Source organism: Channa argus, chromosome 4 (genome assembly GCF_033026475.1).
Source record: "Channa argus isolate prfri chromosome 4, Channa argus male v1.0, whole genome shotgun sequence".
Taxonomy (NCBI): Eukaryota; Metazoa; Chordata; class Actinopteri; order Anabantiformes; family Channidae; genus Channa; species Channa argus.
In genome coordinates, this window is record NC_090200.1 from 20552614 (window position 1) to 20580483 (window position 27870).

The window sequence follows — 27870 nt, forward strand, 5'->3', positions numbered from 1 at the left end:
AAACTCGAGCAGATTAACACGTTTCAATTTGCGTGTCTATTTACATCACTCTAGACGAAAGGATTTTATCCTTTTTCCTCATTTGTTAACTACACATCTCATTGCATCCATGCTCATACAGCCCTGCGTGACACGCATTTTACGCACAAGAGACGCGGTAGTGGGACGGGTCTGTGTTTACTTCCGGACTCTGATTTAGACTTCGCTCTGAAAACAGCAGCTACAGTGGAGTTTCAGGCTGTCAGCTAGCACGGAAGCCATACAAGGCTTCATGACAGAGGATACCGGGTCGACCAGCGGCATCCCAACAATCAAGTCTCACTCGGCGCCTCTGCACACTGGACAATTGCACGCTGTGCAGACCCATATTACAGTCCTGTTCTTTTCTTCTCGCCTTCGTGATCAAAGTCACTCAATGGTGCTTTACAGCTGCCAGTTAATAAACTAATCTGACTGTGGTCCTGCTACTTAATGATCCGAGCTAGCTGAGGATCAAAACAAGGACAATCACTCAAAGTTTCAGCGTTTGCATCTGACCGCCCAGAGTCCAGCAGCGGGGACAGACACGGGCCAACGGGATAGCGACGGGACTTGGGGGCCAGGCAGCCAGGGCAGCGAGGGTGGTGGCTGGATAAACTAGGGGGTCGCCTCCAGCTCCTGGTGGATTTATCCCCTGCCCGCTAACGTTAGCTGAGCTAGCCGCAGACAGCACCATGGATTGGTTAATGGGGTGAGTACAGACAGCTAAGTTCTCTAGCTAGCTTACTATCCTGTGGCAGGTCAACTGCGCACTCTTTGTGATGCTGGCTACAAATTCAGCTTTCAGTGGCTGACACCTCAACAGTCAGCATTAGACAGGTGCACTGCCGTGTTGGTCACTCTTTAGGATCCACTTTAACGCGTTCATTGGCAGGTAGGTCGATGCTTAGCTTAGCGATGCTAGCTTGGCAGCAAAGCTGGCAACGGTAAACCAACCTAATGTTACCCGGGGCCAGGCGGTATTTTCGGCCATCTCTGTGGCCTGCAGATAACTAAATAACGATGGCAGCGCTCCGATTAGGTCATGAGAATATCTCTGTAGAGGCCAGTTTACTGTACAGGAAGCTTATTTAAGGGGATGATGAACACAGCAGACGGGCTAACGTTAGCAGCCTACCAGTACGGCTAACGCAGCTATGTCTGGGCTTAGTTTATTTCATGTGCAAGGTGCGGTGTCGTCTTTACGGGAACCACAGTTAGCATTCATGCTAACTCACCTAATGAGCCACCTTTGGGACACCACAGAGGCTTGGGTGACAATGAGCTCATTTATGTAGACTATAGCTATCATACCCGTGGGTTAACAATCATTAGGCAATCATTGGTTCATTGCAGCTGAAACAGCTTGTCACAAAGGCGAGGTGAGGTGCACAGTAGTGTCGAATGTCTTATAATCTTGGTTTAATTGTTGTCTTGTTCTAGTTGGTAAAACTGTCAATTGGCTTGAGACCTTCCCAGCCATGAGTTTATGTAAGAGATGGTGGTCAGCTTGTTTCAGTATGACACCTGTTAAAGTTCAAATCCAGCATTATTGTCTTCAGGATTAATCTATGGCATCGATGTAAGTTCCCCAAGCCTGCTAGCCCAGTCTCTTATGGTTGACCTTAATTGTCTTGTGTTGCATGTACTCATGGATTTGATATGCAAACTTAAAGGCAGTAGATTGTCTGGTTGGAAGTCATATTTGCAAGTCACAGTCCAAGGTGTGTTTCGAATTGTCTTTTCTCCGTTCACATGATCATGCACATGGGTAAACTTTAATTTCAGCCTGCATTGTTTAATGTTGAAACATAGTGGTATCAGATAATCTTTCCAAATGGAGTGTTACGTCTCATATCCCATAAGTGTTGAACTGGCACAGTAAGGTGTGCCTCTGTCAGGTTATTCTTTTTGCTGAGAGATTATTAGGTTTGCTAGCTAGCCACAGTACTTTGTAAGCAGATCAGGGTTGAGGAAGGGTGGAGGCCTTGTCAGGGGTGTTTCTTCCAAACATGACATTTTGGCTGAGAGATAACAAAGCAGTGTTTAATATCCTCCAACCAGAACATTATCCAGCTGAGACCACTGTTTGCTAATTATCATTTCTGCTAAGGTTTTGTGTTTTTGTTCACATTTGTCTGTTAATTTGCAGCATTTCTGAGATAGTGCTTTACAGACTTTAATTAAGTTTATTCGTTTTCGTTCCAGAAAGTACCACCTTAGTGTCTTATGAAAATGTTCTTACTCATAGCTACTGAATTGAGAGACATGAAAAATCCTACATTGTTTTATTCAACTTATCTTTGGTCTTGTTCAGATTTTCCAGCAGTTTCACAAACCAACTTTTTTTTTCGCTTCCTGACACTTTTGTTTTCCTGGTTGCGGTAGTTTGGTTTTTCTTGCATTGACTTGTCTAAATTTGATTGCGGCTGACCTAAACTGGTTTGCTCAGTGAGCCGTACGGAATTCAAGAGCAACAACTAGTTACAATACATGTTGATGTTACAGCCAAAATTATCATAGATATTACTAAACTATTTATTCATATCATCATCTCACTGGCCACTTTTTTAGGTCAACCTGTGCAACCTAATGTATTCCAATACAGCAGCTCGGCCATGAATTCTACTCGTGCAAGGTTTAATGTCTCATTTTGAAACTGTCAGAAAAGTAAAAATTTTACTGTTAATTATTGAGGTCATAGTGGGTAGTGGAGTTGTACTGGAGTGCATTATATTAAAAGGTAGTTCAAATTTTAGCTACCCTATTTAAAATAAGGGGGCTAAAACCTTAGAACCACCTTCAAATATAATGTAATCCAGAATTACTCAAAAATAACACATAGTGGATGAAAAATGATAATTTTATTATGTATATATGTAGGTACAGTCAATGCATTGGAAATGAGCAGGCATGTGTCCGGCGTGCGTCACTGACGGAGTGGACTGCATGAATGAGTTAACTAAGCGTGTAATCACAATGAATAAAGACCCAGGGTGAAGGATGCCACTGCCGGGACCAATGATGAGAGGAAGTGAGAAGAGAGCGAGAGACCTCAAAGCGGGTGGGGAAGAAAGAGCTATGGTGGTGAAAGAAGTGTGCAGATATGTAGCGATGGAGAAATAGGATTGAGCATGATAAATGAAAGAAGAGAGACTGATGAGGGAAAAACATAATAAAGGCATTAGAGATTAGGTGTTTGACCAACGGGTAGAGAAGCAAGGGAGGAAGGATGGAGGGGACATGACTGCCTTTGAATGAATTGTTGGTTAGGGATAGAAATAGGAGAAATTAGCAGGTGGGGAGAAGGGATAGAGTAGGTTATGGGAAACATGAAACTGGCAGGTGACATAACCCATGACGGCCTCCTAATGGTAGATAGACTGAGAGAAAGTGATATTAAGAGAGTGATATGCAAGCCTACCTTTGCATCAAGTGCAGAAGAATAAACCTATATTCTGTGCTTATTTTTGCCCATTACATACAGTCTGTCAATGCGCTTTGTATGTATTTTAAACAAAGAACATTATTTTAGAGCTCAATGTCCTCATCTGTCTGAACTGAGACAGGATGTTAAATCACTGGGGAGATGCACGACGCCTAAATGTGTCTTTTCCTGCAGGGTGAAATGGGCTGGCTGTGACAGATGTTTAATCCCCTCATTTTTTTGATTGGTGGTTTGGTAATGCTGATTGAAAAGCAAGAAAGTGGAAATTACAGCATCTAAGTGAAATGCTGCTTTTGGCTTTTAGTCGTGAGCAAGAGTCATCTTAAATGTACACCTACAGAAGCTTGTACTGCATAACCTGTGACTAATGGGTGTGTAGGCACAATATCATTATCCTGCATTATTGGTCCTTGGTGGCTGGGCGGGGCTGCACCTGGTGGGGTAGGATTCGGACCCTCAGCCTTCTACATCCCAACCCAATGTACTATCACTGATCCACCAGGCCCCCATTTGAGTGATGTTGGCAATAGCATGAAAAATTCCAGTAATTAATTTTAATGACTGAATTTTAAGAATAAGATTTTTAGGTTTGGCTTTTTTTTTTTTTTTTTTGGGTACGAAAAGTTATGACTATGATTGGTGTTAAACCTTGGCACTGGTCCCGAATCCAGACGAAAATGGGAGGGTTGTGGCAAGAAGGGCATCTGCCATTTAAAAAATAAAAAAATAAAAACTCGTACCAAATCAACGTGCGGAATACGTTCCGCTGTGGCGACCCCTGAAGGGACAAGCCGAAAGCAGTTGATCTTTTTATTAATTGGTGTTAAACCTCAAAATTAAAAGTGTCCAAAAAAGGACCCTTGTTTAGATTCTTACTTTAGTGTTGCAACTAGTGATATTTTTTAGTTTTGTCGCGTACTCTTGTATCTAAAGTCTAAAAATTATGAAAAAATAAAAAAAAAATCCCATCACAGTTTCCCAACGTGCCCATGCTATTCAAAGTCTTTCTTTGTGTGACCAACAATTAAAAGCCTAAAATGTGTAATTTCCTTTACTATAAGGCAGAAAATAACCATACCGTTACATTTGCAAAGGAAGTTTGGTACTTAACGTTTCTAATAAAGAGATAATTAAATTGTTAGCTAACATTAAATACGTGAGAAGTTTGGGTGATATGCTCAAGAGAAAAATAAAACGTTTTAGGGAAAGGTTTTTTGCAAACAACTTTTTTTTTTCAGCTGTCAGCTAAAATCGTCAAAAGTATTAAATACATGAGAGGGAGGATGGTATTAGATGATTAGTCTTATGGCAGAAGGGGAATTATCAAGAGCCACATATAGGCTGGGCTTCCTCTACAGTGGAAAGCATCTGCCTGTTTGCAGTTTTTGTCTCATGTCTGTGGTGTGTATTGAGAAAAGAAGTGCGTTTGTGTCTCACCACAGCTATGTATTGGTGTGACTGTTCTTACATTGTGTGCTGAGTTTTACAGTTTCTCAAGTGTCTTGTGGTCCATGACCCTGATGGTATTTCAGTTTCTCATGACCCCAGAAGTTAAGACAACTGTCATGTAATGTGACTATAGCACAGTTATGTATTCTGTAGTGCCACATGTTTTTGGGAGTGTATCTCAGTTTCATATCTTACAATCTATATGGTCTGACACAATTTCTGTAAGAGTGGTTGATAATAATAGAGTGAAAGTGAAGTGGGTGGGTGTATAACCAGCAGCTAGGGTTCCTGTGATAACACTGGCACAGATTTAGTTTTCCTTGTCAGACATAAACCTTTCTAGTTCAGTCATCAACTAAGTAAAAGATTTTATATTTTGGTCCAAATTGAGATTGATTCAGGGGGGGGGACACTATACTGCTCCAGATCTGACTGGAAGCAGTGGCTCTGTCCAAGCAGATTGCTCTCTGGCAACTATAACCCAGTCAAGAGGCCCACATACTGGCTAAAAAAAAAAAAAAGCCTTATGCATGTATTCAAACATTGCCAGTATATCAGTCTTAGTAAATACCTGTTACCTTATTTGAATATCAAATTATCATGACATTGGACCTAGTGCCAAGCACGACAAACTCAGAGGTAGCATTTCGGGTTATAGTGGCTGCAGTTAGTTTCAATTGGATTCTGTTTGTTTGAGTCCGTATATGTAGATTTTTCTCAATGGGGATGTTGCTGAGTGCTACCCTGTCCTCATGTGATCCCAGGCTCCAATACACACACACACACACACACACACACACACACACACACACACACAGTATTGCACACTGTCTCAGCCTAGGTTGTTTTACTTTGCTTTTACCATAGATGCAGTCCTGATAATAGCGACAGATGAGCAGACACCATCTCAGAGCAGTCACCTGCTCAGGAGCTGAAACTAACAAACACTGTTTCTGCATTGCTTGGTCTAGTCAAGAATAATTCTGACTTTTCTGCTGTTATTTCTAGCTTTATAGTTATCCATACTGATCTATGCTGCACTGTCTGAATCTTAGTACTGGCCTGAGGGCTGTGTACCCAGTTTTCCAGAAAGTCTCAGCGTCCTCTTGTGAAAAAGTTGTTAACTAGTTTGTTACAGCACAGAGACCTTCTCTTTGCATTGTGTGTATAAGCTGTAAGAATTTTTATCTATTAAAAGTCAATTTATTGTACACTACACTTGTACGCTCACCTGCCTTTAGACCCATATGAACTTTAGTGACATCCCATTCTTAATCCATAGGGTTTAATATGACGTCGGCCCACCCTTTGCAGCTATAACAGCTTCAACTCTTCTGGGAAGGCTTTCCACGAGGTTTAGGAGTGTGTTTATGAAATACATAATACACAGTTCTCGCAGTCTTCGCTCTAATTCATCCCAAAGGTGTTCTATCGGGTTGAGGTCAGGACTGTGCAGGCCAGTCAAGTTCTTCCACACCAAACTCACTCATCCATGTCTTTATGGACCTTGCTTTGTGCACCTGAATTCATTTATTTGGATGGGTGAGCGAATACTTTTGGCACTATAGTTGTTTAATGACTGCATACTAAAAAAGGCAGCACAGGCCAATATTTTGTTTTTAGAACAATGCAAACCAGGCAAATCCTTTGACAGTAATGTGGAGTCATCTTACAGATTTACCGTGTTGTTGTGAATGTAAGTATCCCAGTATCTTAGCACACAGTGGTTCTTCAAAGCCCCCAACGCTTAAAAAAACAAATAAAAAAAGTAACCCCCACGGTTTACATCAGCTGTTTTGCAAAAGTGACATCCTTTGCGCATTGTTAGGCGCATAATTTATTCATGAACAGTTTTAGGTTTCCCAAGCATTAAGTCAGTAAAGTGTGTCAGTACAGGAGTTGAGGTGTTGAGCCTGACAAAGATTTGTCTCAAGAGCCCAATTTGTTTGTTAATCTATCCCCTTTCAGACGTGCACTTGAATCCCGAGTTTATCTTAATATTATCTGGAACTTGAATTACTGACTGAATGCACCAACAATTACGTGCATTTTACCCAGCCATTCTACATAATATCTAATTTCCACAGCATGCTTCATGCATCATGACCTTCCCCTTTCACAATCAACTGACAGGTCCAGCCAAGATCAGTGTAGATATCCACCCTCCAAGTCAAACACTTTTTTTTTTTTGGATGCAGAATCAATAGGAAAAATAAAAACTATATAGTGTATGACATTTCTATTGAATTGCAATTAATTGTGGGAGGATAATTTTATTTTTTATTATTTTAAGATAAGATCTTCACTTTCCTGATTTATTAGAGGGGGGCCCAGACATGGGACTCGGCAGCCAGCTTTCTGCCATGATGTGCTAGCATGCTGCTGGATTAGCTGAATGACAACAAGACTGGTGAGTTGGTTTGCTCTCCAGAAAGGGTATTTTTGGTCGCATTCAACCCTCCAACTCGCCCTGCCTTTCACACTCTGTTTCAGTTTGCCTTACTCCCCACTTTCTTTCTCTCTCGGGAAGCTGATGTGCAAAGACGTTTGCGTGCTTAGCTGCAGACTGAGCTGAACAGTTTCTGTGTAGAAAGCAATGCAGTGTTGAACAGACCCGGGGCAGACTCAGTCCTCTCAGAGAGATGCTTAACAACAAAAGCAAGCAGGGTGTAAATGACATTCGGAAATCAGCACATAGGTTTGCTTTTTGTGCTTTTTTATGTAAAGAACAACCAAAACCTTGCTGTCTCCTCCTGTAACTTTTAGCAGTGTTCATCAAGGTTGCAATTTATTTTAACAGTAGCAGAATCATCCCCTTCCCTGGTAACACAGGAGAGTGAAAAATGAACAGCAGGGCCATCAACACACTTTAAAACCCCAGCTGTCATAATTTAGAGGAGTCGATGACTTCAGGTTTCACAAGAAGGTGACACCTAGAGCAAGCAGAAGCTTCATCACACAAGCAAGAAGTGTTTGCAGTTAGCACAGAAAGAAGTCTCATGTCATTTATAACATAAAGCAACAAATCTAACATGGTGGTTAAAATATGCCAACGTGTCACAATACACATTTAAAGGAACTTGTGTCTAAAGAAAAGGTCTAAGTGATCTTCCTATCCCCAGGCTTCAATGCACAATACTGTGCAATGGAGTGTCTTTTGGCCATCAGTGTGCATCATTGAAGGAGATAGAAAGGCTCTATTTAATGCCTTCTTAGGAGGCAAATAGCTTGGGTAAAAGAACATACACAGGCACACTCCTAAGTAAATACTGCTGTACTCTGTGGTTTTTCTCTTGAGATGCCTCTTCACTTCCCTGTCTTTCCTTCCCATGCTCTCATGCAGGGTGAGGCCTAGAAATGAATGTGATACCAGAGTGACACTGCAGTTTGCCTTTCACTGAATATGCATAAGCAGATAATTGGAGAATCCAAATGCATGCATGGCTGTATTAAGCACTTTGCTAAATGCTTGAGATGAAGACTCTGCTAGGTGTGGCGTTTCTCCCTTTTTCTTTAAACCAGCATGTTTTAGCAAAGATGAGGTTTCAAACCCGGAGGACAGTGCATGCTGTGTGTGTTTGGTGTAACTTAATACTGTGATGGATCAAGGGTCTGCAAATGCAACCCTACTCAATACCTGGAACTGGCTGTGCTTGTGAATCTTATCCGCCCACTCAAATGGGTCCTGACCTGTTCAGAAGCTTAAACTGCTGCATTTCAGCATGTGAACTACACAGACTGCTGACATTTAACAGCCTTGGATAATGGGGGAGTGCACAGTCTTCCTCATGTTTTACCAAATGTGGCCATTTTAGGATGTATTGGTATTCACTTTAATTTTGTTACTATGTTCAGTTTGATGTTCTCATTTGGGCCACATTGTTGGGTTGCTCCTGACGTGTGGCCTAGGGTGTCACTGTGTGTGCTGCCTCTGTTTCACTTGGCAGGATAGTGGCACCATGCTGCGACTGTGTTTACTCTTTCGTAACGCTCTGGACAGCCCTGCCCAATACACACAATTGGCACTGCCATCGGGTGGAGAGGGTGAAAAGAAAATACTGACAGAGGGCAAGGACAGTCATGCTCTCTGAAGACAGGGAGACAGTTCAGATGCTCTTTCTATCTTATATTATTGTTTAAAACAGGACATCTTCTCTCAAAGCATGCTATTTATTTTCAGCCCAATTTAGCTATACAGATCCTGGCTTAATCCATTTATTGCATTGGCTGATACACAACTGGTAGCAGCTACTGTTCTGTCAAAGTATATCATTGTCATGGACTGCTGTTGGCTACAGCTGTGTTAAGATCAGCTAAAGTAAGTTGAACCCCCTCCAGCAGGATTTAAGGATGTTGTTGTCATCCACCCACATGGGACACCCCTGCAGAACAGTTGGCTGTATTTTTTTTAGGCCTGGTTGCAGTGTTTTTTATTTATTTATTTTTTTTTTTATTCAATTCTCACTATAATTTACATTTAATAACCCATTTATTCTATTTTATTAAGAAGATAAAAACTAACTAACCTAGTGTCTGACTGACAGTCCACTGTTTTTTTTTTTTTTGTATTAAAATTACTACTTTAGAGGTATTGAGTGGTTTACCTCAACCTTTCCAGCTTGTAAAAACTTGAACTTAAAGGTTTTCCTTTCTATTCAACGTGGATGTGCTGTGCCGAGAAGAAAACACTGCAATAGTTATCATCCTAATGGTATGGATAATGATTATTGTCTCTTTTGACATTGTCTTAGCACCTAAGTGAATCCACTTTCTTCAGTTATCTTTCAAATGCAGATACAGTTTCACTGAAAAATAATCTAGAGCTATTTTGACAATCAGTCATTTGATGCATTTGTAAAACCAACACAGTGTTTGCAGAGGTCCCTTACAAGAAATGATGGCTGCTTCCCACTTTTTCAAAAGCAGAATATTTGAATATGTTTTTTTTCTGCTTATTTTGGTCAAGCTGATGCACTAGGTCAAATAAAAAACATCAGTCTGGCAATTAATTCTTAGTTGCAGCCCTAGTAGTGTTGTCTGCACTGAAACTTACTGAATTCAATTAAAATCTGTACAGATATTTTTAAATTACCTGGAACTAACTGAAATTGACTAACCGTAAAACCTTTTTTGTCTTTGTGAGGATAAATAGTTATGTGGAATGTCGAAGAAATGTGGAGATTGAGCACTGAAAATTGAAAACAGAAGAGAGAGGGCAGTTGATAAGGAGCAGGAGCAGTCAAAGAATAAAGAGTGCAGGAATGAGCGAGGGAAGGAGTGATATATGATCTGATATGAATGATAAAAGCATAGGGGTGATACGTGAGATATGGAGATAAATGTGAAGTAGCTACATGGGTCAAAGAGCTAGATTAGAAATAGCAGAGGTCTGCCATAGAGGACACAGAGGAAGATTTACCAGCAGGGGCCTGGGCCATTGGTGACAGGGAGAGAAATGGAGTGTAGGTCAGAAGTAAAGAGAGAGCCAACGGACTGATGGCGAAATAAAGATGCGTTGGGTTCTTTCTCTCCTGACTACATTGGTTTATAGTCCCTGAACCTGGAAACCAAGATTTGAGTGTATCCTTATTTGGCCTCTAAGATAAAACACCTAATTTGTCTTAGAGGAGGAAGCCTTTAAATTTGCCTGATTTTATTTATTTTTACACTTAAATGTGGTCTGCACCCTTGGGCAAGGCTTCAATTGAGCGGTGAGCTGCTAAATGTGAGCAGAGCTTGTGGGCTTTTGGCGTTGGTGTAAGCTAGCTAGGTTTGTCCTTGGTGGCTGAGGCTGGGCTGCTAGGCTGGTCTGTATTGTAATTGGATTAGAGATCTCTGCATTGAATCGGGCAAATCAAGTGGTGTACAGAGAAGTGTGTGTGTGCGCACACAGTAAAAGCACACGTAGCTCAGGGGACCTGAGTTCATATCAGTACTCGAGGCTGTATTCCTCCTCCTGACTCATTTTTCCACTTAAACTCTCTTCTTTCCCCTGCACCTTGCTATTTTCTTTAGCCCACCTTTAATCTGCCACCCAGCTTTTCTCTCTCTCTCTCTCTCTCTCTCTCTCTCTCTCTCTCTCTCTCTCTCTCTCTCTCTCTCTCTCTCTCTCTCTCTCTCTCTCTCTCTCTCTCTCTCTCTGTGCAATGTTTCCTTTTATTTGTATCTATAAGCATGTTCAAGTTCATGTACACGTATGTATATTTGCCCTATGTCAGAGATACCTCTCCAAATGGAATTACAAAAGTTGCTGCTGCAACTGCTGAGAACACACAGGAGAATTAAGGACAGGAAAGAAAATTTGAGGGCAGATGTTGTAAACCTTTCATTTTCAACATGAAACATCTGCATTTGGAGGAAGGCTTCAACTGCTCCCAACCGTTTTTTATTCATGAACTTCCTGTTTAGGAGCTTTGGACAGGAAGTGCAAGGTGATGTCATGGGTGGTGTGTTTTGTTCACTTCAACATGAACTGGAAAAGAACTGAATAGAAGTTGTACAAGTTTCTGTAAACGTGCTCAGATGTTGACTGGCTACAGCGTGTCTCCATCTGTTCGTTTGAAGGTCTCTTGTTGTGGTTCCTCTTATGTAATTTATGTGTCATAGAGGTGTCCTATGTCTCAAGAAAGATTGTAATATTTTTTGTAATGCTCTTATGCTTGAGAGCTTGGGGGGGATAGGTAAAGTTTGAATCATCAGCATTAATAGTAATTGTTACAGTAATGAAAGTGCAGGTCGATAGAATAACAGCTAGGAAATAAAATAAAACGACTGCCAACATGAAAGATGGCCCTAATCTTCCACCCTGGCCTGCCAGGGAAGAAACAGTGCACTGAAACGTATCAAGTGTAACACATAGGCAAGGTGTGGTGAGGTGTGTTAGACATGTTTAAACAAGAGGCTGACATTGCTGAAGAGAACAAAGTTCAGCAAAACATAGAAAGAGATTCAAGAAAAGGATTTCCCCTCATTTGTTCTGCCTTTTATCTTCATGTACAGATCTCTGTATGTGCATTAACAAACAGACAGTGCACATACTTGCTATTTGCGTGAGAAATTAAACGGTATATGCAGTCAGAAAGCTTAGAGAGAGACAGTGATAGATCAGACTTAATAGCTGACAGGGCACCACCGGCAGCCATATGTTTCATGTCTCTGCTGACAACCCTGCCGTATGGCTCTGATCTGCCCATATGGCCTGTACATCGCCTCTATTTCCTGCCACCATGACAGCCAAGTGAGGGAGGGAGCAGACAGCTTGTGGACAGAGATAGAGGCAAGGAGAGGAGGAGGAACAGGGTGTTGCTCTGATGTTGGATGTTTTTAAAACAAGAGCACACAGTATAATTGATGGAAACTCTATTCCACACAGAAATGCATAATATAGTATAATATACATTGTCTGCAAGTGTTAAAATTGCAATAGCGTTTTTTAATCCATGTAAGATCAAACATCAACATCTGCAGATCCAACACAGGCTCCCTAGGAGATGATTGCCAGCCTGCTAAACATCAACATGCAAATTTGCAAGTGTGTTGCAAGCCAGATCTGTGAGGAACCTAACATCTAAAAAAGGATGTGGAGGAGGATGGAAATGTTTGAGGGGAAAAAGTTTGACTTGGAATGAAAGTAAAGGGGGAGAACAGTGAGGGTGCTGGTGGTCAGGGCTGACTGACTTCCGCTGCTGGGTTAAGGTCACTGTGCGGGAGCTGCTGAATAGGCCTCCCAGGAGTGAGGTAGAAGAGCTGAAGGCTGGACATAAAACACACGAGTATTTGACCCTGATAAGGCTTCTGATATCCTCCTGAGGAAGTATCTCTGTGGAAACATGGATACGTCTAAATGAGAGGCTTGCAAAGGAGTGCACTGTCCTCCTCACAAATATATATATGCGTATACATACACGCTCTGTTCTGCAATATAACACAGTAAGGGTCTTGCATACACAGCTGTCTGGCATGATGTCACAACGCTGCCCTTTTCTCCTCCATTGTGCCCTGCCAGCCGCAGACCTGCTAAACGTGACCTTTTTAAAAAGCCTTTTTAATCCCAGCTGAATTCTGAGCTGGGTGGCTCGTGATAAATGTTAACACTGAGCCAACAGCCTGGTAGCACTGAGTGCTAGGTTAAAGGGGAGGTGTGCTAAACTCTAGCTCTGAACACATGGTATTATAAGTAGTCCAGGTGTGGGAGCTGGGCCAGCAGCTCACTTTGGCACAGTTTAATCCATAAGGCCAGGAGAAGAAAGGAAAGTCTTCTCTCCCCCACATCCAATGCAATCTGTCATGACAGAGGTTTTTCATTCAAGTTGTAATGTAGAATAAATACTGTCTTTGTTTATAATATCATATCAATCTCTACATGACATAGTGTTGAAAACAGAAAACATCTGCCCATTTTTATTAATCACAAAATTTATTTTTTCAAAAAGTAGTCTAAAAAGTTAAGTTTGGATACTGATAGAGTCAAGACATATGAGTCAAGGACATGACAAAATGGACAGAGCTGTCGAGATGTCCACCAGAAAACTGTTTCTGGAGCCATTCTGCCCTTTCACCTTTTACCTCTAGTCTTATTTTATATTCCAGTTTTAAAACCTTTTTTTTTTCCCTTTTCTTTTTTTTTGTTTGTTTTCTGCTAGCTGTCTGGCTGCAAGTCCCTATAGAGTTTTTTTTTCGGTCCCACAGTAGCTGCCTTACACTGGAAGCCTGAGAGGACTGAATCATATATCAGGGGGAGTGTGCAGAGCATAACAGACTACAAAAGATTAGAGGTGAGAGGAGTGTGCTGTTGATTTATTACTGGATGTTAGCTGGTTAAATGAGGCTAAGTTAGCTTGCCAGCTAAGGGAGGTGAGATGGAAGAGATTAGCCTACATACAGAGCGTTGGAAGAAGATCTTTGAAAAGAGGGACTCCTGAACTCTTGTCTTTTGCACACTTGTTCTTTTATAATCTCTCTTGTCCTCTAGTCTGCTCCTCTGTCCTTGTCTTCCTGCACAAATCCTCTTAAGCAGTGGTGGTTATGTTGGGTTTGAGAAGTGACGAACACTACTGTGTTGTTTTGTCTAATTAAAAAAAAAAAAGTCATTGTCACTGACAACTTCACGTGTACAGTATTAATATTGGACAGTTGTGTTGGGATTGTCTTCTGCAGTTTGATGAGTGTTGGAGATTAAAGGGTCTGATAGCGAACTGAATATCTTTTGACAGATTTCAAAAACATTTGATTATGTCACTGTGTTTGGGGAATTAATTCTCTGACAGTTATTAATTCAGAAGATAATCAGCGGTAATATGCCTTGCACAGACTTACTTCTGACTGTTTCTGTAGAATTATTCATTCATTAGGTATTAGAAATTAAAAAAAGGAGGTAAAAAGGAGTCTTTTCCCAATGATGTCCATTTTCTGCCATTTTACAATGAGGGTTTTCTGACAACTTTTGAAGGAAGACTTCAGAAATTTAGTATTGCACTTACTGTAGGGTGGTTTGTGAGTGGCACTTTAAAAAGATGAAGATTGAACCAGCAGTGGTTGAGTTATTTTAATTTAGTTCCCCAGTGAGCATCAAGCTCTAAAAAAAATTCCCAAAATGCAATTCAGTTGCATCTTTTGAAGATAGATTCAACTGAGTGGAAATAAATATGCCGCAGTTAGTAATAGAACATTTCCTTAAATGTACTAAATTTGTTGCCCAGGAATACTCCTTTTTAATAACCAAATTTCCTGATTTTTACTTGAAAAGCCAGGATTTGAGAAGATGAGCAAATAGAAACAGTAACGGCCTATCTATGGCTTAAGATAGGGCTATATGTTTATGCATGCTTGTTGGCTGAGAATCCATTCAGTAAACTGTTTCTATTTTCAACTTTTGCATGATGTGTCAGTTTACACATTTGTTTCATATTTGAGTGAGGGAGAAAGAGGGAGTGACAGACTTATTCCCCATCCGTTTCCTCTCATAGAACACTAGGTCAGAGGTTTGGTTGTTCTGCTAAGTTCATGTAGTGCTCAGGGCTAAAGAGAGAAGTAGATGGAGGGTAAAAAGACGGGGCACATAGTTGGTCATGTCCAGTACTTGCTGAATAAGTGTGTTTAAGTAAATGTTTGGCTGTTTGCTTTACATGGTTTTTAAGTGAGGTGTTGTGTAGTCGGGGAGCTGCCTGAGTGATGGAATCTAACATTCAGCAGGACATGAGTCTTGGTTCTATAAGCTGGGAGCCTCTATGAAACGTATCACATTTTGATTTCCTGTCTGTCTTTTTTTAAATTTTTTTCGTTCTCTATTTCTTGCTCTTTCATATTACACTTCCTGCTCTTACTATTTTTCTGTCATCTACCTCCATGTGTGCTCATATTCACCCTACACTTATGTCCTCATTTAGCCTGTATTCTTGCTTCAGGTTGCCTGTGTGTGGCCCCATGCCCACCCCCCACGCCAAACCACCATCTCTCCCACCCATACTGTAATGTGCTATCCTCATTGTTCTGCCTCTACACCAGGCCAGGAGAATCTGGAGCAGGAGCTTGGAGGAAGTCTTCGTCACTTGCTGTGCGGAAGGAAAAGCAAACAGTGAGATGCACAAACACAGGAAGTCCCGTTTCCTCATGCAGGCGCCTGTCACTGCTCAGTTTATCAGACAACAGCAAACATGAGCTCTGTCTCTAACCGCATGTCTTTTGGTCTTCTCCACCTCTGCTAGTTGACATGTCCCTGCCACTGTAATTAGTCCTAACTGCATGTCCTCTGCTGTATTTGACATTTGTATGTATATTAGACAGTGCACCAAAGTGGCAATATGAATAATAAAAGTACTCAAAGAAATAAGGACCAGAGGAATGCACAGAACATGTCAAAGTTGATGTTGCTCTGATTACAGGTGTAATGCTCCTTTTAAGACTTTAGAAACAGTCTTTTTTAATTTTTTTAAAAATGATTTTCTATCTTTTCTGTTTTAAAAACTTTAATAACACATATCAATTCTTCATTCTGCCTCTTCTTTGTCTTGCTCAGGGCTGAAAGCCTTGCCATATTACTTCCTCTTGCCCAATATTACAGTGAGGCCTTCACTGAAGGTGGTATATTAGAGTTGTCTGTCTGGATAGCATCACTAGCAGCCAAAAGGTGAGCAGCTGTGTTCAGAGGTGGGTAGAGGTCATTGGTCTCAATGCAAAGAGCATGTGTGTTTAAACATATATGTGAGACACAGAGACACACACACACACACACACACTCCCCTGTATATACCAACACTTGGATAACTACTGGTAGCTGTGGAGTCCACTATTCATTGTTAATGTTTTTACATGCATGAGGACATTTGTGTTAGAAACTGCTTCCAGAGGGGGGGATTGGCTACATATTTAGCATTATTTCTGAGCTGCTGGGACATGCTTCTTGTGGTCTGTTGCAATTTAAAACAACCATGAGTCTGGAGATTTGAACACATTATAATGTGATACTAAACATTTCTGTATCTTTTTGGATTTACATCCAAGTAATTGACAGCCTGTTGCTGTCAGGTTGCAGCTCAGCATTTGGCAATATTGCTCAGAATAGGTCACGTTAGCACAGCTGCACAAATATTTAAGGTGTAATTTATCTTAATGTTTGTTTTGTCTTCTGAGTTTTTGCTGTATGACTGCAGATGTTTTTTAGGATGTTAATGATTGTGAAACACTTGAATATTTGATTGTAAAAGAGCTGCATATTGTTGTTTTTGAGGTTACAGTTTCTGTTTCATTGCTATGGTTTTTCTTTGGTTTTGGCAGCATTAAAAATGTCGTAAAAATATTATTATTAGTTTATTATCAGTTTTTTATTATCAGCATAAACATAACAGGGACAATTCTTAGTGTTAGAAGTTGACAAACTTTTGTATTTGTCAACTAGAAAATGTAAAACTTCTAAAAGTTATTGAATGGACTGTTTTTAATAATCAGTAAAATTTTAGGGTTTTTCTTATGTATGCGTACTGGAAATTTTAAGAACGTCTTCAATCCATCCACAAGGACAAACATCCAGGATTGAGATCTTCTGATGGTAAAAGAAGCTTTTTCATCAGCTTTTTTCTCCACTTTTTGCATATTGTAGACCCTGCATAATGTCAGGCTCGTTCATCTATCCTTGGCTCCATGGTAAATGAGGAGCACCTACAGCTCAGAACCTCTGAGTCTTTCAAAAAGGCAACAATTCTTGATTGACCTATGGAAGAATTGATGGGTTTGTAGTACAGAATTTAACTGTCATGACACTTCATACCACAAGAGGGCAGCATATGTCCAGTTCACATGACTGTCCAGGGTGCAGAAACGTGCCTAGCTGACTGCAGTTTCCCTTCTTTGTTTGGTCAGTCATATTGATTAGGAAATTATATGTGCATTACTTTGCCAGAGGATGGTATGTTTTCTGTGTGCTTGTGTGTTTGGCATGAGTAAAGACAGAGTAGGCGATAGAGGTGTTAAAGCCATTGTTGTTACATAAGGAGAAATGCATATAAAAGTAGTGAAATTAGAAAGAGGAAAAATAGAAGTGAAGTGGAAACAAAATAGCGAATGAACCAGTGAGCATGAAATCAGATCTTGTAGTTGCATAATCATGGCTTGCGGGTCTTCCCACTGTGCACCAGGCTCTGTCCAGCATCACATGACTGTATGAAGTGGCTGCAGTATTAAACCAGCATTACCAGTCCACTACCAGCCAGAGGCAGTCACACAGAGATCAATAGTTCTTTTTCTATATGCTGATGCATGTTCCTTAATTTAAGAGTTTTTATTGTCAGATAGAGGGATATTCAAATCATGATTTATTGGTGTTTGTCACAGTCTCCATCATTCCATTCATTCCATCATCTTGTCTGCAGTTTTTAAGGTTTTCCCCAAATATGAACACACATATACATATCTGCATTTAGTTTTTTGTTCACTGAGGTATTCTTTTATGAAATTATATTTTTACTGCAAAGGATCAGATGGTTGGTCAGTGATTTTCCTACCTTGCTTCATTTATTTTTAGTTTTTTATATACCAGCAATACCAGACGTCATTGAGGCGTCAAGTGTTGCCTTCCCTCTCCTTCCTACCTTTGTCTTTTTCATCTGTTTTCATCTTCTATACATGCCTCCTCAAAGTCTTTAGTCACATGCCAGCAATAGCAGACTGAATACCAGTCAACAGGACATCGCTGGCTGCCTACACCTGTGCTCCCTGCTTTTCTCTCTAGTCAGTTCTTTTCAAAGAAACAGTTCAGTATTTTTCATAGACAGTAGGTGGCACCATAGTCTTCCTATTGTCAGCAGTTAACCACATCAGCTTACCTCCACTTTCATGGACCTAAACAATGGATCAGTATTCATTTATGATGCCACAAGATTGATGTGAATGGTTTTTCTTTCTGTTTGTTTGGGTTTTTGTTTGGTTCCTTATGGGGACTGTCTCATTTATTTAGATTAAAAGAAATTGTAGTTGCCTGTACTGGTCTTGTAGCAAAATAATTATTTGTATATTTTCTTTTATTGGTATTTTTTTTTCAAAAGCTGTCTCTTCATCTCATTCTCAAAATACCTGCTCAGTGACTAGTGGAATGGCTTACATTGCATTTCATTTGCTCAATCAGCTGGAATTCAAATTGAAACCACACCTGTCTAGATATAGATAGAAGATATCACTGATTTGGTGCAGAGCTCAGAAATACCCAGACATAACATTTGCCTTTGGCAGCATTAAAGCATTATTTGCAAAAATGTCAACATGTTTTTAACTTTTTACATATTGTTCCATGCTCAATTCTCATGTGAACATAGCTTCATAATGAGGTATCAGTGTCAAAGCATTTTATTGGAAGATGTTTCAACTTTGCATTGCTAGATTATCAGACATTCAGAGGTAGCAGAAGTAAACGGAGTGAAAAAGGTGAATTATATTAGTGTCTTCTTACTTTAGGCTAGGGCGTTTATGAAAGATGAACACACAGACACATAGATGTCGTCTACTGGCGTCTCCCAGCCTGGCTGTATATATAGGCCCTTTGATACTGCACCCCCTTGGCATGGTCTCAAGTCATATACATCTAAATGTGCTTAGTGTTTGCATGTGTTTGTATATGCTAACATATGTATGTGTACCCTCTCGTCTGTAAGAGAAACCGTACGTTCTTGGTTCTTGTCAGGAAGACCCTGTGCACATAAAATTGCATAATAGACACATGCTAGTCGTTTCATAACATTCATCTCCTTTGTATTAAGTGTGTGTGTGTTTGTGTGTGTATGTTTTCTGTCAGTATCGCCTCTGTGCTAGGGAACTTGGCACATACAGTAAGATGGTCTATCTATGGCTGGCGTCTGCTCTCATACATGCACTGAAATTGCTGGAGCCACTCTAGTGTGAGTGTGTATGTGTGTGTCTGTCCATTAGTTTGTGCACTGCTGTCCAGCATTTGTGTAATGTATTCCTGGAAAGCCTGTGTACAAGTGGTGGAACAGGGCTAGTCCACAGCTTCATTTTAGACAGCAATAAGGGTTTTATAAAAGCTTTCCTGTCACAAGGAACAAGACGGAGGATAAAGATGTGTTTATGAGTGTTTTGTTTAATACTTGACTTTAAAACCTTTTAGAAAATCTGCAGCTTTTTCTTTAGTCAAGAAAGTGAAAGCATTCTGAATGGGTTGGTATCTTTAACAACATTATTATGCATGGCTACACACTTAAAAGTTCACATCAGTCTTACACAACATGCACTGGGAAGAGGAATGTAAAGAGGGGTTTAGTTAGATGGATGGAAAGAGGGGCTCATGAGGGGAGTGAAGGGTGAAGAGGCTTGAATACAAATGGGCATTGCCAAAAAAAAAAGTCAAAATTTGAAGGGGCTGCAATAGGAGCAATAAAATCAAAGGCAGTTAAGGTGCATGTGATGAATAAGTGCAGGACGGAGGAATGGATTGAGACTGAATAGAATGAGGGAAGGGGGAGGGGGTGTTTAACAGCATCAATAAAGCTCGGGCTAATTGTACCTTTTTTGTAGTGTGCAGTGTTCACCCACTTTTCCTTCCACAATTCTACCTTTTTTTTTAAAAAAAAAAACCTCTCTCTCTCTCTCTCTCTCTCTCTCTCTCTCTCTCTCTCTCTCTCTCTCTCTCTCTCTCTCTCTCTCTCTCTCTCTCTCTCTCTCTCTCTCTCTCTCTCTCTCTCTCTCTCTCTCTCTCTCTCTCTCTCTCTCTCTTCCTCCTATAGCACTCTTCCTCTACCTCTTTTTTCTAAGAAAGCTGTTGTGTAACTCTGCAGAGAGTGACTGAGCAGCGGCAGCAGTGGTGGTGGTGCGATTGATCAGCATTTCTGGTGCCAGGCTGCTCTTATTGTAATAAATGAGCTCAAAGCTACTGATACCAACACGGGGGCTTTTGCAAGTCGAGGAATCACAAACACACACTGCACCACACTCCCATGATGAAATGCTGAATAATCCTGTATAATTCAAGGCATGCCTTGAGTCGTCATTTTATACACGTTTCTGCTGTGATCCCTAAAGACCTCTACACACAAAAGTTGAAGAGACATTTATTAATGGAGAATTATTTATTGAGCACAAAGCTCGGGATTCTTTTAAACTGAACATTTGCTCTTGGGTGAACTGGGATTGTCTATTTAATTAATCTCTGTCTTAATTAGCATGAAGATCATTTACAGTTTTGTGGCTTTCAGTGGAAAAATAGTTCCTTTGTTACATTTTTGACATTATCCTGGATTTAATTCCATTGTGGGATTGTTTTTGCATGTCATCTCCCCTGTCATAAAGCTTCCAAAGCTGGCTGCAAGAAAGGCACATCTGGTCTCTTCATTTTTCAGTCTTTGTGGTCTGGCCCTGTGCTCATTGTATTCCCACTGTCCTCTTCTCACAGTCTATCCATCTTTTCTCCAACTCATCTGATCCAACTTTTTCTTCTTTAAATATATTTTCATACAAATCCAAACTTGACAAAATGACGCCTTAAGTTGGTGTGTGCTCACACACAAAGACAGCAATGTAACAATCTCCAGCAGGAGCCAGTGAGCCTATCTTTCCCTCATGGCATGCATACACACTAGGGTAGTTTGGAGGAAGCTGTCTGGGTGCAGCGATAAAGATCACACTTTATCATTGTGAAGCCAATCCTGTGTCAACTCTGCATCTGCTCAAAGTCACTTTGAATTTTCCTCCCTGTCATTTCCACACATTTTAACATTCCTGCAACTCATTTCATTGTGCGTGTCCAGGAGAATGCTGAAAACTCTGCGCAGCTCGGATATTACTCAGCAAGCCAGAGATTATGGCTCATTGTTACTCGTCACTTGGTCATTGTGCTCCCAGCAGCACCTGGTGTGAGGTCAAGAGTTCATCTGTGCAGTAGTGGCAGATTAAGGAAGTAGATCCCTTAGGTTTATCATCATAATAATGCAGCCAAAAATACAATTTAAAAAAAAGAAAAATAGTGACATGCTTAAAAGATCTGATTTAATCCCGAGATATGCAAGTGATCTATCAAAATAAAAGCTCTCATTCTGGAATTAAGCGTTGCTTATAACTTTTTTTATCATGAGATGTGAAGTGAGCATGTGAAAGGCGCGCACGTACAGTATACTTGGAAAAGCTACTTCGGATTTAAATGGCATTAATGGATCCTAAGCCCTATTCTTAGCACAGATCTGTCTCACCCTTCAGGCTTTGACTGTGGTGGAGTGAAGGAGTCTGCTTTGTGTTCAGAATACGTGTGTGTGTGAATATATTTAGCTCCTCAGATAGGAAACGGTATTGAAACACGAGAGGGTGAGCGGGGCTGTGAATGTGGAGAAGGAAGCTGGCTCTCATAAATAACCCTTTTTCCTAAAGGGGCCGTCGGCTTGTAAATGTCTTTTTAATGTGTTTTGTGTTTTAGACGTTGTGTTAGTGGAGGAGGTGGAGGGGACGTAGATGTGGACATGGAAAAAGAGAATGTTTAAGTTTCATATGTGTTGTTTTTTGGAAAGTGGGAATCAAACAACGCAGCGGTTTGCGTCAGTGAGATCATAGACACAAAGCCCATACAGCCTCCACCAGGCTGCGCGTTAATTTCACTAGATTTTTTTTTCCAACTTGCATTGCTCCCGACTGTGCTCATGTCACCGATGCGAGCTCTCTCCTTTTTTTTTTTTTTAATCGAAACGCCTGCAGTCTGAGGACAAGTTAACCCTGCCCCACGGAAACTAAAGCGAGTAGGAGGAGGGGGAGGTCTGGGAGGATACGATAGACGGAAAGAAAGGTGTTGGAAGAGTGGGAGAGGACTGCAAAGATCAACTCCGTATTGTTCAGCGTCTGTATGTTCTGCAGCTGTCCAGAGACAGAGCGACACGGGGTGGGCTGTTTCGTTCGAGGTGCGGTGGAAAGCTGAAACGCGGTCAATTCTGGATTTCTTTATCCGCTTCCTGTCGTCCAGGATGAGGTTTAAACGGAACGGGTCGTACACGTTAAATAGGTAAGATACTTATTAATGTGTTATTCATGAGGAGGGAAGCAAGGCGGACAACCCGATTTGTAATATCCTTAGCTCATAAATCGGTTCATTTTCCCTGTGACATTTCCATGGAGGCTTACAGTGGTTCTCATCGCATCTTTATGGGCTCTTTATTGCGCGTCATGGTATTTCTTTAATATCCCACTATAAGACTTCAATATTGCCAGAGTAGTACTTTTATTAGTACTTTATTGCAACATTGTTAATATTATGCTTGCAGAAGCTGCAATGGGACTACTGGGATTTAATTACTTATTGCAATGGATGTTTCGGGGATACATCTGCTATAAAATAACTGAAAGCATAACTTCATAGTTATTTGTTTTTTTTCATAATTGCAGACAGAGTATGTATATGAAATCCTTTTATTCTCCCCCCCCCCCCCGATTAAAATGTCCTTCAAATAATGTATATTGTTTCCTCTCATGGTTGCTCTGAACTACATTTTGCACTCAGATGTAGTTCAGACAGGATCGGGTAAAACCTGTCTTTTTGGGGTGGGTGCGGGTGTGGGCTTCATCTTTTGTTTTCTTTCTTCCAATAAGAAAAAATGATCTCCTCCTTTCTTCCCTCAACAAAAATACTCCTCTCTTGAGGTCCAGTCACCTAGCGACTTTGTGTGCCTTTGTGTAGCAGTGTGTTTGCTGCTCTGCCCGTCTTTCCACCAATTCCCCCTTGACAATTCTGCAACAGCCTCTACTCATACTCTAATGTTTCTAAACCACACTAAGATCTGCATCTTTCCCCTTCCCAGTTGTTCAGTGTCTTTCTGTTATGTCTCACCACTTTACAGGAAAAATACTTCCTTTGTCTTTTCACCATCCACCAACCAAGGCACACAGCTTCTTAAATTCAGTCCATGTAACATTTGCACCGGATGTCTTGCTTTTGTTTGTCTGGATTTATGATAAGGCCCCACAGTTTGGGGTAACAAATATATACAAACACTCAGAGACCCACAAGTTCTTGCTCATATTGTTAAAAGGGACAGTGATTTATTAGCTGTTTTAATTTCTTCCTCTTTTCCAGAGGTACTCTTTTTCTTCTTTGTATTCTTGTAGGGCACCAGGCCTTCCGCTGTAGTTGACACACAAAAACCAACATCCTGAGTTTTTCGTACCGAAACACAAAGAGAGCTAATGAGTGCCAAACACCTACTTTATCACACAGCTGAAAATGTGGGAATGATGTTATTACTGTATCCCCCTCCTTTTCTCTCTGGTTTCATTTAGGAAATGTGTGCGCTGCTATAAGCCTCTACAATGATACAAGTGTGTATTCACGTGTGTGTGCGTGCAGGTGAGAGGGATGAGGTAATTAAACGGTGAATGAGGAGGCCTGTTAGCTGCAGCTTCTGGTGACAGATCTCCAGGGAGCAGCAGCAGCAGGAGGAGGAGGTGGAGAAGGGATGACGTCACTGGATGCAAAAGTGCTTCGTCGGACTGCTGCAGATTTTCTTTGTCTTTATCTCAAAACAAACAGCCACAGAAAGAAGTAGAAGGGAGAGAGTTTGGTGGTGTCATTTTGTGCCATCTGAAGTTTAATGCAGAAGTATTTAGGTGATAGTATCTACCCTGGTTACTGTTAAATCTGTCCCACTGCTTATTCAGAGTAACAAAGAAATCCCCCCTCTTGTTGTTACATAACACACGCCTTCTCAAGGTGACTGTCCCTTGTTGTTCAGTCTTTTCCTTAGCCCACTGCAGTGATTTATTTTCTGGGACCGGTGAAGTAGACTTGACCTGTTTGACAGCAGCCTTCGTCACAGTCTGTTAATCCAGTGTTGGTGTCAAGTCTAGCAGTCTTTGATTACAGTGCCACAAATGCACATCCAAGTGTGTTTGTGTTTATCAGTAAAGAAGCAAGAGACTAGCAGAGAAACGAGAGTGATTTCTCTAATTAAATTTTGCAGGGAAGAAAGACAGTGATGCAACAAGGCCCCATAATTTACTCTGTGTCCTTCACCTTATTTGTCTACACCATGACCAGAGAGTTCTGAGTGATTGGTTCATTTTCTGGGGGCTCGTCTTTGTGCTGACCCCTCCCATCCCATCCCTCTGCGTCATCTGTGCGAAAGAAGAGTCCCGGTTAATGTTTACCTGCACAGATTGTGCAGCTTGTGCTGCATGTGTGTTCACATTTGGACTTTGACGAGTAACGACCTGCTGTTTTAACTCTGTTACGTCTCCCTTTTACATGTATAAGCACAATGAAGCTGTCATCTTGCCGCACTGATTAGCCTTCGAGAAAGGTTTGACTTCGACTCAAATTTAGCAAACAGACTGTGTTTGGTCTTTGCGAGGGATGGGTGGGGATGAGATGTTTAGCCCTTGTTTAGGATGTATACAGATGGCTAAGATTGCAGCCTCCCAGGGACTGTTTCCTCCTTCCCCCTCTCTCTTTGTCCATGTCTTACCCTCCTCTGCAGTCCACCCTGTGCTGTCCAGCAGTCAGCAGTTTGTTTATAGGACTCTGTTTGCCAAGCTAATCTCCCGCCTTTCAAGTAGGAGCCAGCAAGCAAAAGAGAGGGAGCGAGAGAGGGAAGTAGAGGGAGAGGGAGAGAGACAGAGCCAGAGTGCTACATTGAGGCAGGCAGTTGCGGTAGTTGGAAGGGAGAGAGAAAGAGAAACATGCTCAGAGAAGTGTGCCTGGGTTTGTGAATGATTTATTTTTGTTTGCAATGTGAATTTCTCCGTTTTGTTTGCCTGACACACCAATCGCGTCGTGGTGCATCAGTGCGTGTATATGTCCTGCGCGACCTTCGTTACAGGCAAAGTCCATTTCAGCAATTCTTGTATGATCACACAAGATGCTACGTTGAACCTGGGAGCCGCTGTCCTGGTGCACCTGTAGGCAAGTTTGCAAGAGAGGAGTAGGGACCGGGAGGCGAAGGGTCTGTAAAGGGTGCTGCTGGTTGTAGTCTTATCACCCAGGCTCTGCTTCATAACCAACTGGATGGGGGTTCTGGTGTGCTGTGACTGCTTCTTCTATAGGTAATTCATCAAGTTACCATTACTTTTTCCCTCTCCTGACCTTATCCTCATCTTGGCTGTTTGATTTGTTTTGATTGTACCTTGCTTCCTTAAAGTGTATTTTCAAACTTGCACAAACTGTTTCTCGTCTCATCCTCTCACCCTTCCTCTCTTGCCCATTCACAGTCTGTTATACTGCTGCAGTTTGGAGGAGACATTTGAGGACAGTGCTGCTGTAGCGGGCAGAGATTCTGCTGTAGTCAGACACACAGGGTGTCTTGACTTGTGGGAGGGGAGGAGCAAGAGGAAGAACAATAAGGGAGGGACAGAGGAAAGGAGTTAGGGACGGAGAGACAATTATGGTACACAGCCAGGCTCCTATAGCTGACCAGATGACAGTGTTGCTGGTTACGGGGTTTGGTAGAAGGGCAAGCTAATGCTAGTTGGAATGAAATGGCATGCAGCCAAAAGGCAGCTAGTCAGTGTGGCCTGCCCAGCCTTTGCTCTCATCGTCCTCTGTGCCCTTTTAGCTGGACACAGTGTTCTGTTTTGAGGTAGCAGGGATGTGTTGTTGTTTTTTTTTTCTCTCTTTCTCTCTCTCTTTCTCTCCTCGCTCTCTTGCTTTCGCTCTGTCTTGCACGCGCTTTCTCTCTTTCTCGCTCTTTTTCTCTCTTTCTTTCTTTCTTTACTGGAACTCCTATGGCTGGTTATTATCCATGAGAGGACAGTTGAGATGATTTAGATTAGGCATTATAGCAGTTAAAGCAGAAAGAATTTGGTTCCCCTCTTTTGTGGTTATGGGTTTAGCTAGCCTGAACTTTTCTTAACTGCTGTATAAAGTCTAAATATAACTTTCTACTTCTTTAAGGAGCATTTTGATGGTGAGGCTAAAACTGCAGCTTTAACACACGCGCACACACACACACAGCTGGATTGGATTAGGCCTTGCTCTGATTCAGAATATTGTTTACACTTCGCTGCTACTCTTAGTATGAATAACGGCCTGCTCTGTGTGTGTGTGTGTGTGTGTGTGTGTGTGTGTGTGCGAGCGCACCGTATCTATGGAACTCCACATGTGTGCTACACTGTTGGTGAAACACACACAGACGTTTGAGAAGGCAGGTCTTGTGCCAAATGTAGTTAGGTTCTTTTTTTTTTTTTTTACCCAAGTCATGATCAAGGCAGGGGTGGCTCCTGAAGAACAAACCGATGCATCATGGGCTAATTAAGTTCAAATGGGCCTTTACGCCTATTTTTAGCATTTCCTCTCTGTCTATAACAGCCAATCAGATGGCTTGGCAGTGATGTTATATGGCTTGATTGATGTGTGTTTTTTGGAGGCACACCCATCCAAACATGTCCTCCTTGGCTCTGGCCAGCCTTCCATCCCCTGTGCTTCAGTGTTTTTAGCTTTCAACAGTAGCATTCCAGTGCATGTGTGAAAGAGGCCATTATCCCCTGAACACATATATCATCTCTACTGAAACTGTTTTTCATTTGTAGATGTTTTTTAACTAGAAGCACAGGTATTTTTGTAAAGCTAAGGTATTTGTTACCATTTGACACATTGTTGTGATCTTATGCCCTCTGTGTATTTACTGCCTGTTGGCAGATTAACCAGTTTGGTTGGGATTTCAGTGTCAGTGGTTGCATATAGAGACAAAATATTCAGAAGTAACTATTTCTTTATATAAAAATACTGCCCTTAAGTTCTCTTTCAAGAGATGAGAAAACATTCTTAATGTTTATGATTACGGCTAGTTCTGCACTAACTTTATAGTTTGACTTATTTTGCTGTAACACCACTGAAAGTGGATTTAGGATTGGCTCGCCGTAATCTCTACATACTTACATTTTGTCACACGTTAAGACATTGTTACACGCATACACACAAACTAAAAGGACTGATTTCCTGGAACCTCTTTCAGTCCTATGGAATCTACCACTGGTAAAGTTGAATCCTGGATCAAGTTCTGCATTTCTTCCTTTCCAGCAATGAAAATGTCAAAAAGTTTAAGTTGTTGTCATCATTTCTCTTTGCAACATTCAACAGAGTCCAGTTTTCTTCTTGGTATTGAAGTTTAATTTTTACGTACCCTTATATGGTGTACTGTTGTTGATGTGTTGCTTGTAAGCAGGCACATGAACGCCTGAAGGCACCATCACATGACAAAAGCTTGTTTGTGTGCGTGTTTGCTCTCAGTGGATCAGTTGGTAAATTCTGTTGTGTGGTGTGGAATAATAGCTCTGAGTATATCATCCTACTGTGTGTATTGTAACAACAGAGCTGGGCATACTGTTTGCCATGTGTCCCTCATTAGGTTATCTTTGGCAGGCCTGACTGCTTCCACAGAGCAAAGACACGCAGCTCAACAAGGACGCTTTTCTTCACTAACAAAACCTACGCTTTTTCACTCGGCCCACAGGTTCAGTCCTTGTGTGGCTTCTTGTCATTTACATGG

The 27870-nt window shown here is 41.3% G+C and overlaps 1 protein-coding gene across 5 annotated transcripts in view; it reads left to right on the forward strand.

Moving 5' to 3' along the window:
• Positions 1 to 203: 203 nt before the first annotated feature.
• The window catches only part of mob2a (MOB kinase activator 2a), a 53384-nt gene continuing 25717 nt past the window's right edge, over positions 204 to 27870 (forward strand). Inside the window, exons 1-2 of one of the 5 annotated variants that reach the window (XM_067500160.1) lie at positions 15370 to 15488; positions 15930 to 16040. In XM_067500160.1, coding sequence (XP_067356261.1) covers positions 15385 to 15488; positions 15930 to 16040 — 215 coding nt within the window. In that variant the 5' untranslated portion in view covers positions 15370 to 15384. Of the gene's footprint in view, positions 731 to 15346; positions 15489 to 15929; positions 16041 to 22102; positions 22398 to 25108; positions 25430 to 27870 lie in introns of those variants that run through there. The other 4 variants (XM_067500165.1, XM_067500161.1, XM_067500166.1 and 1 more) reach the window with 4 other exon arrangements.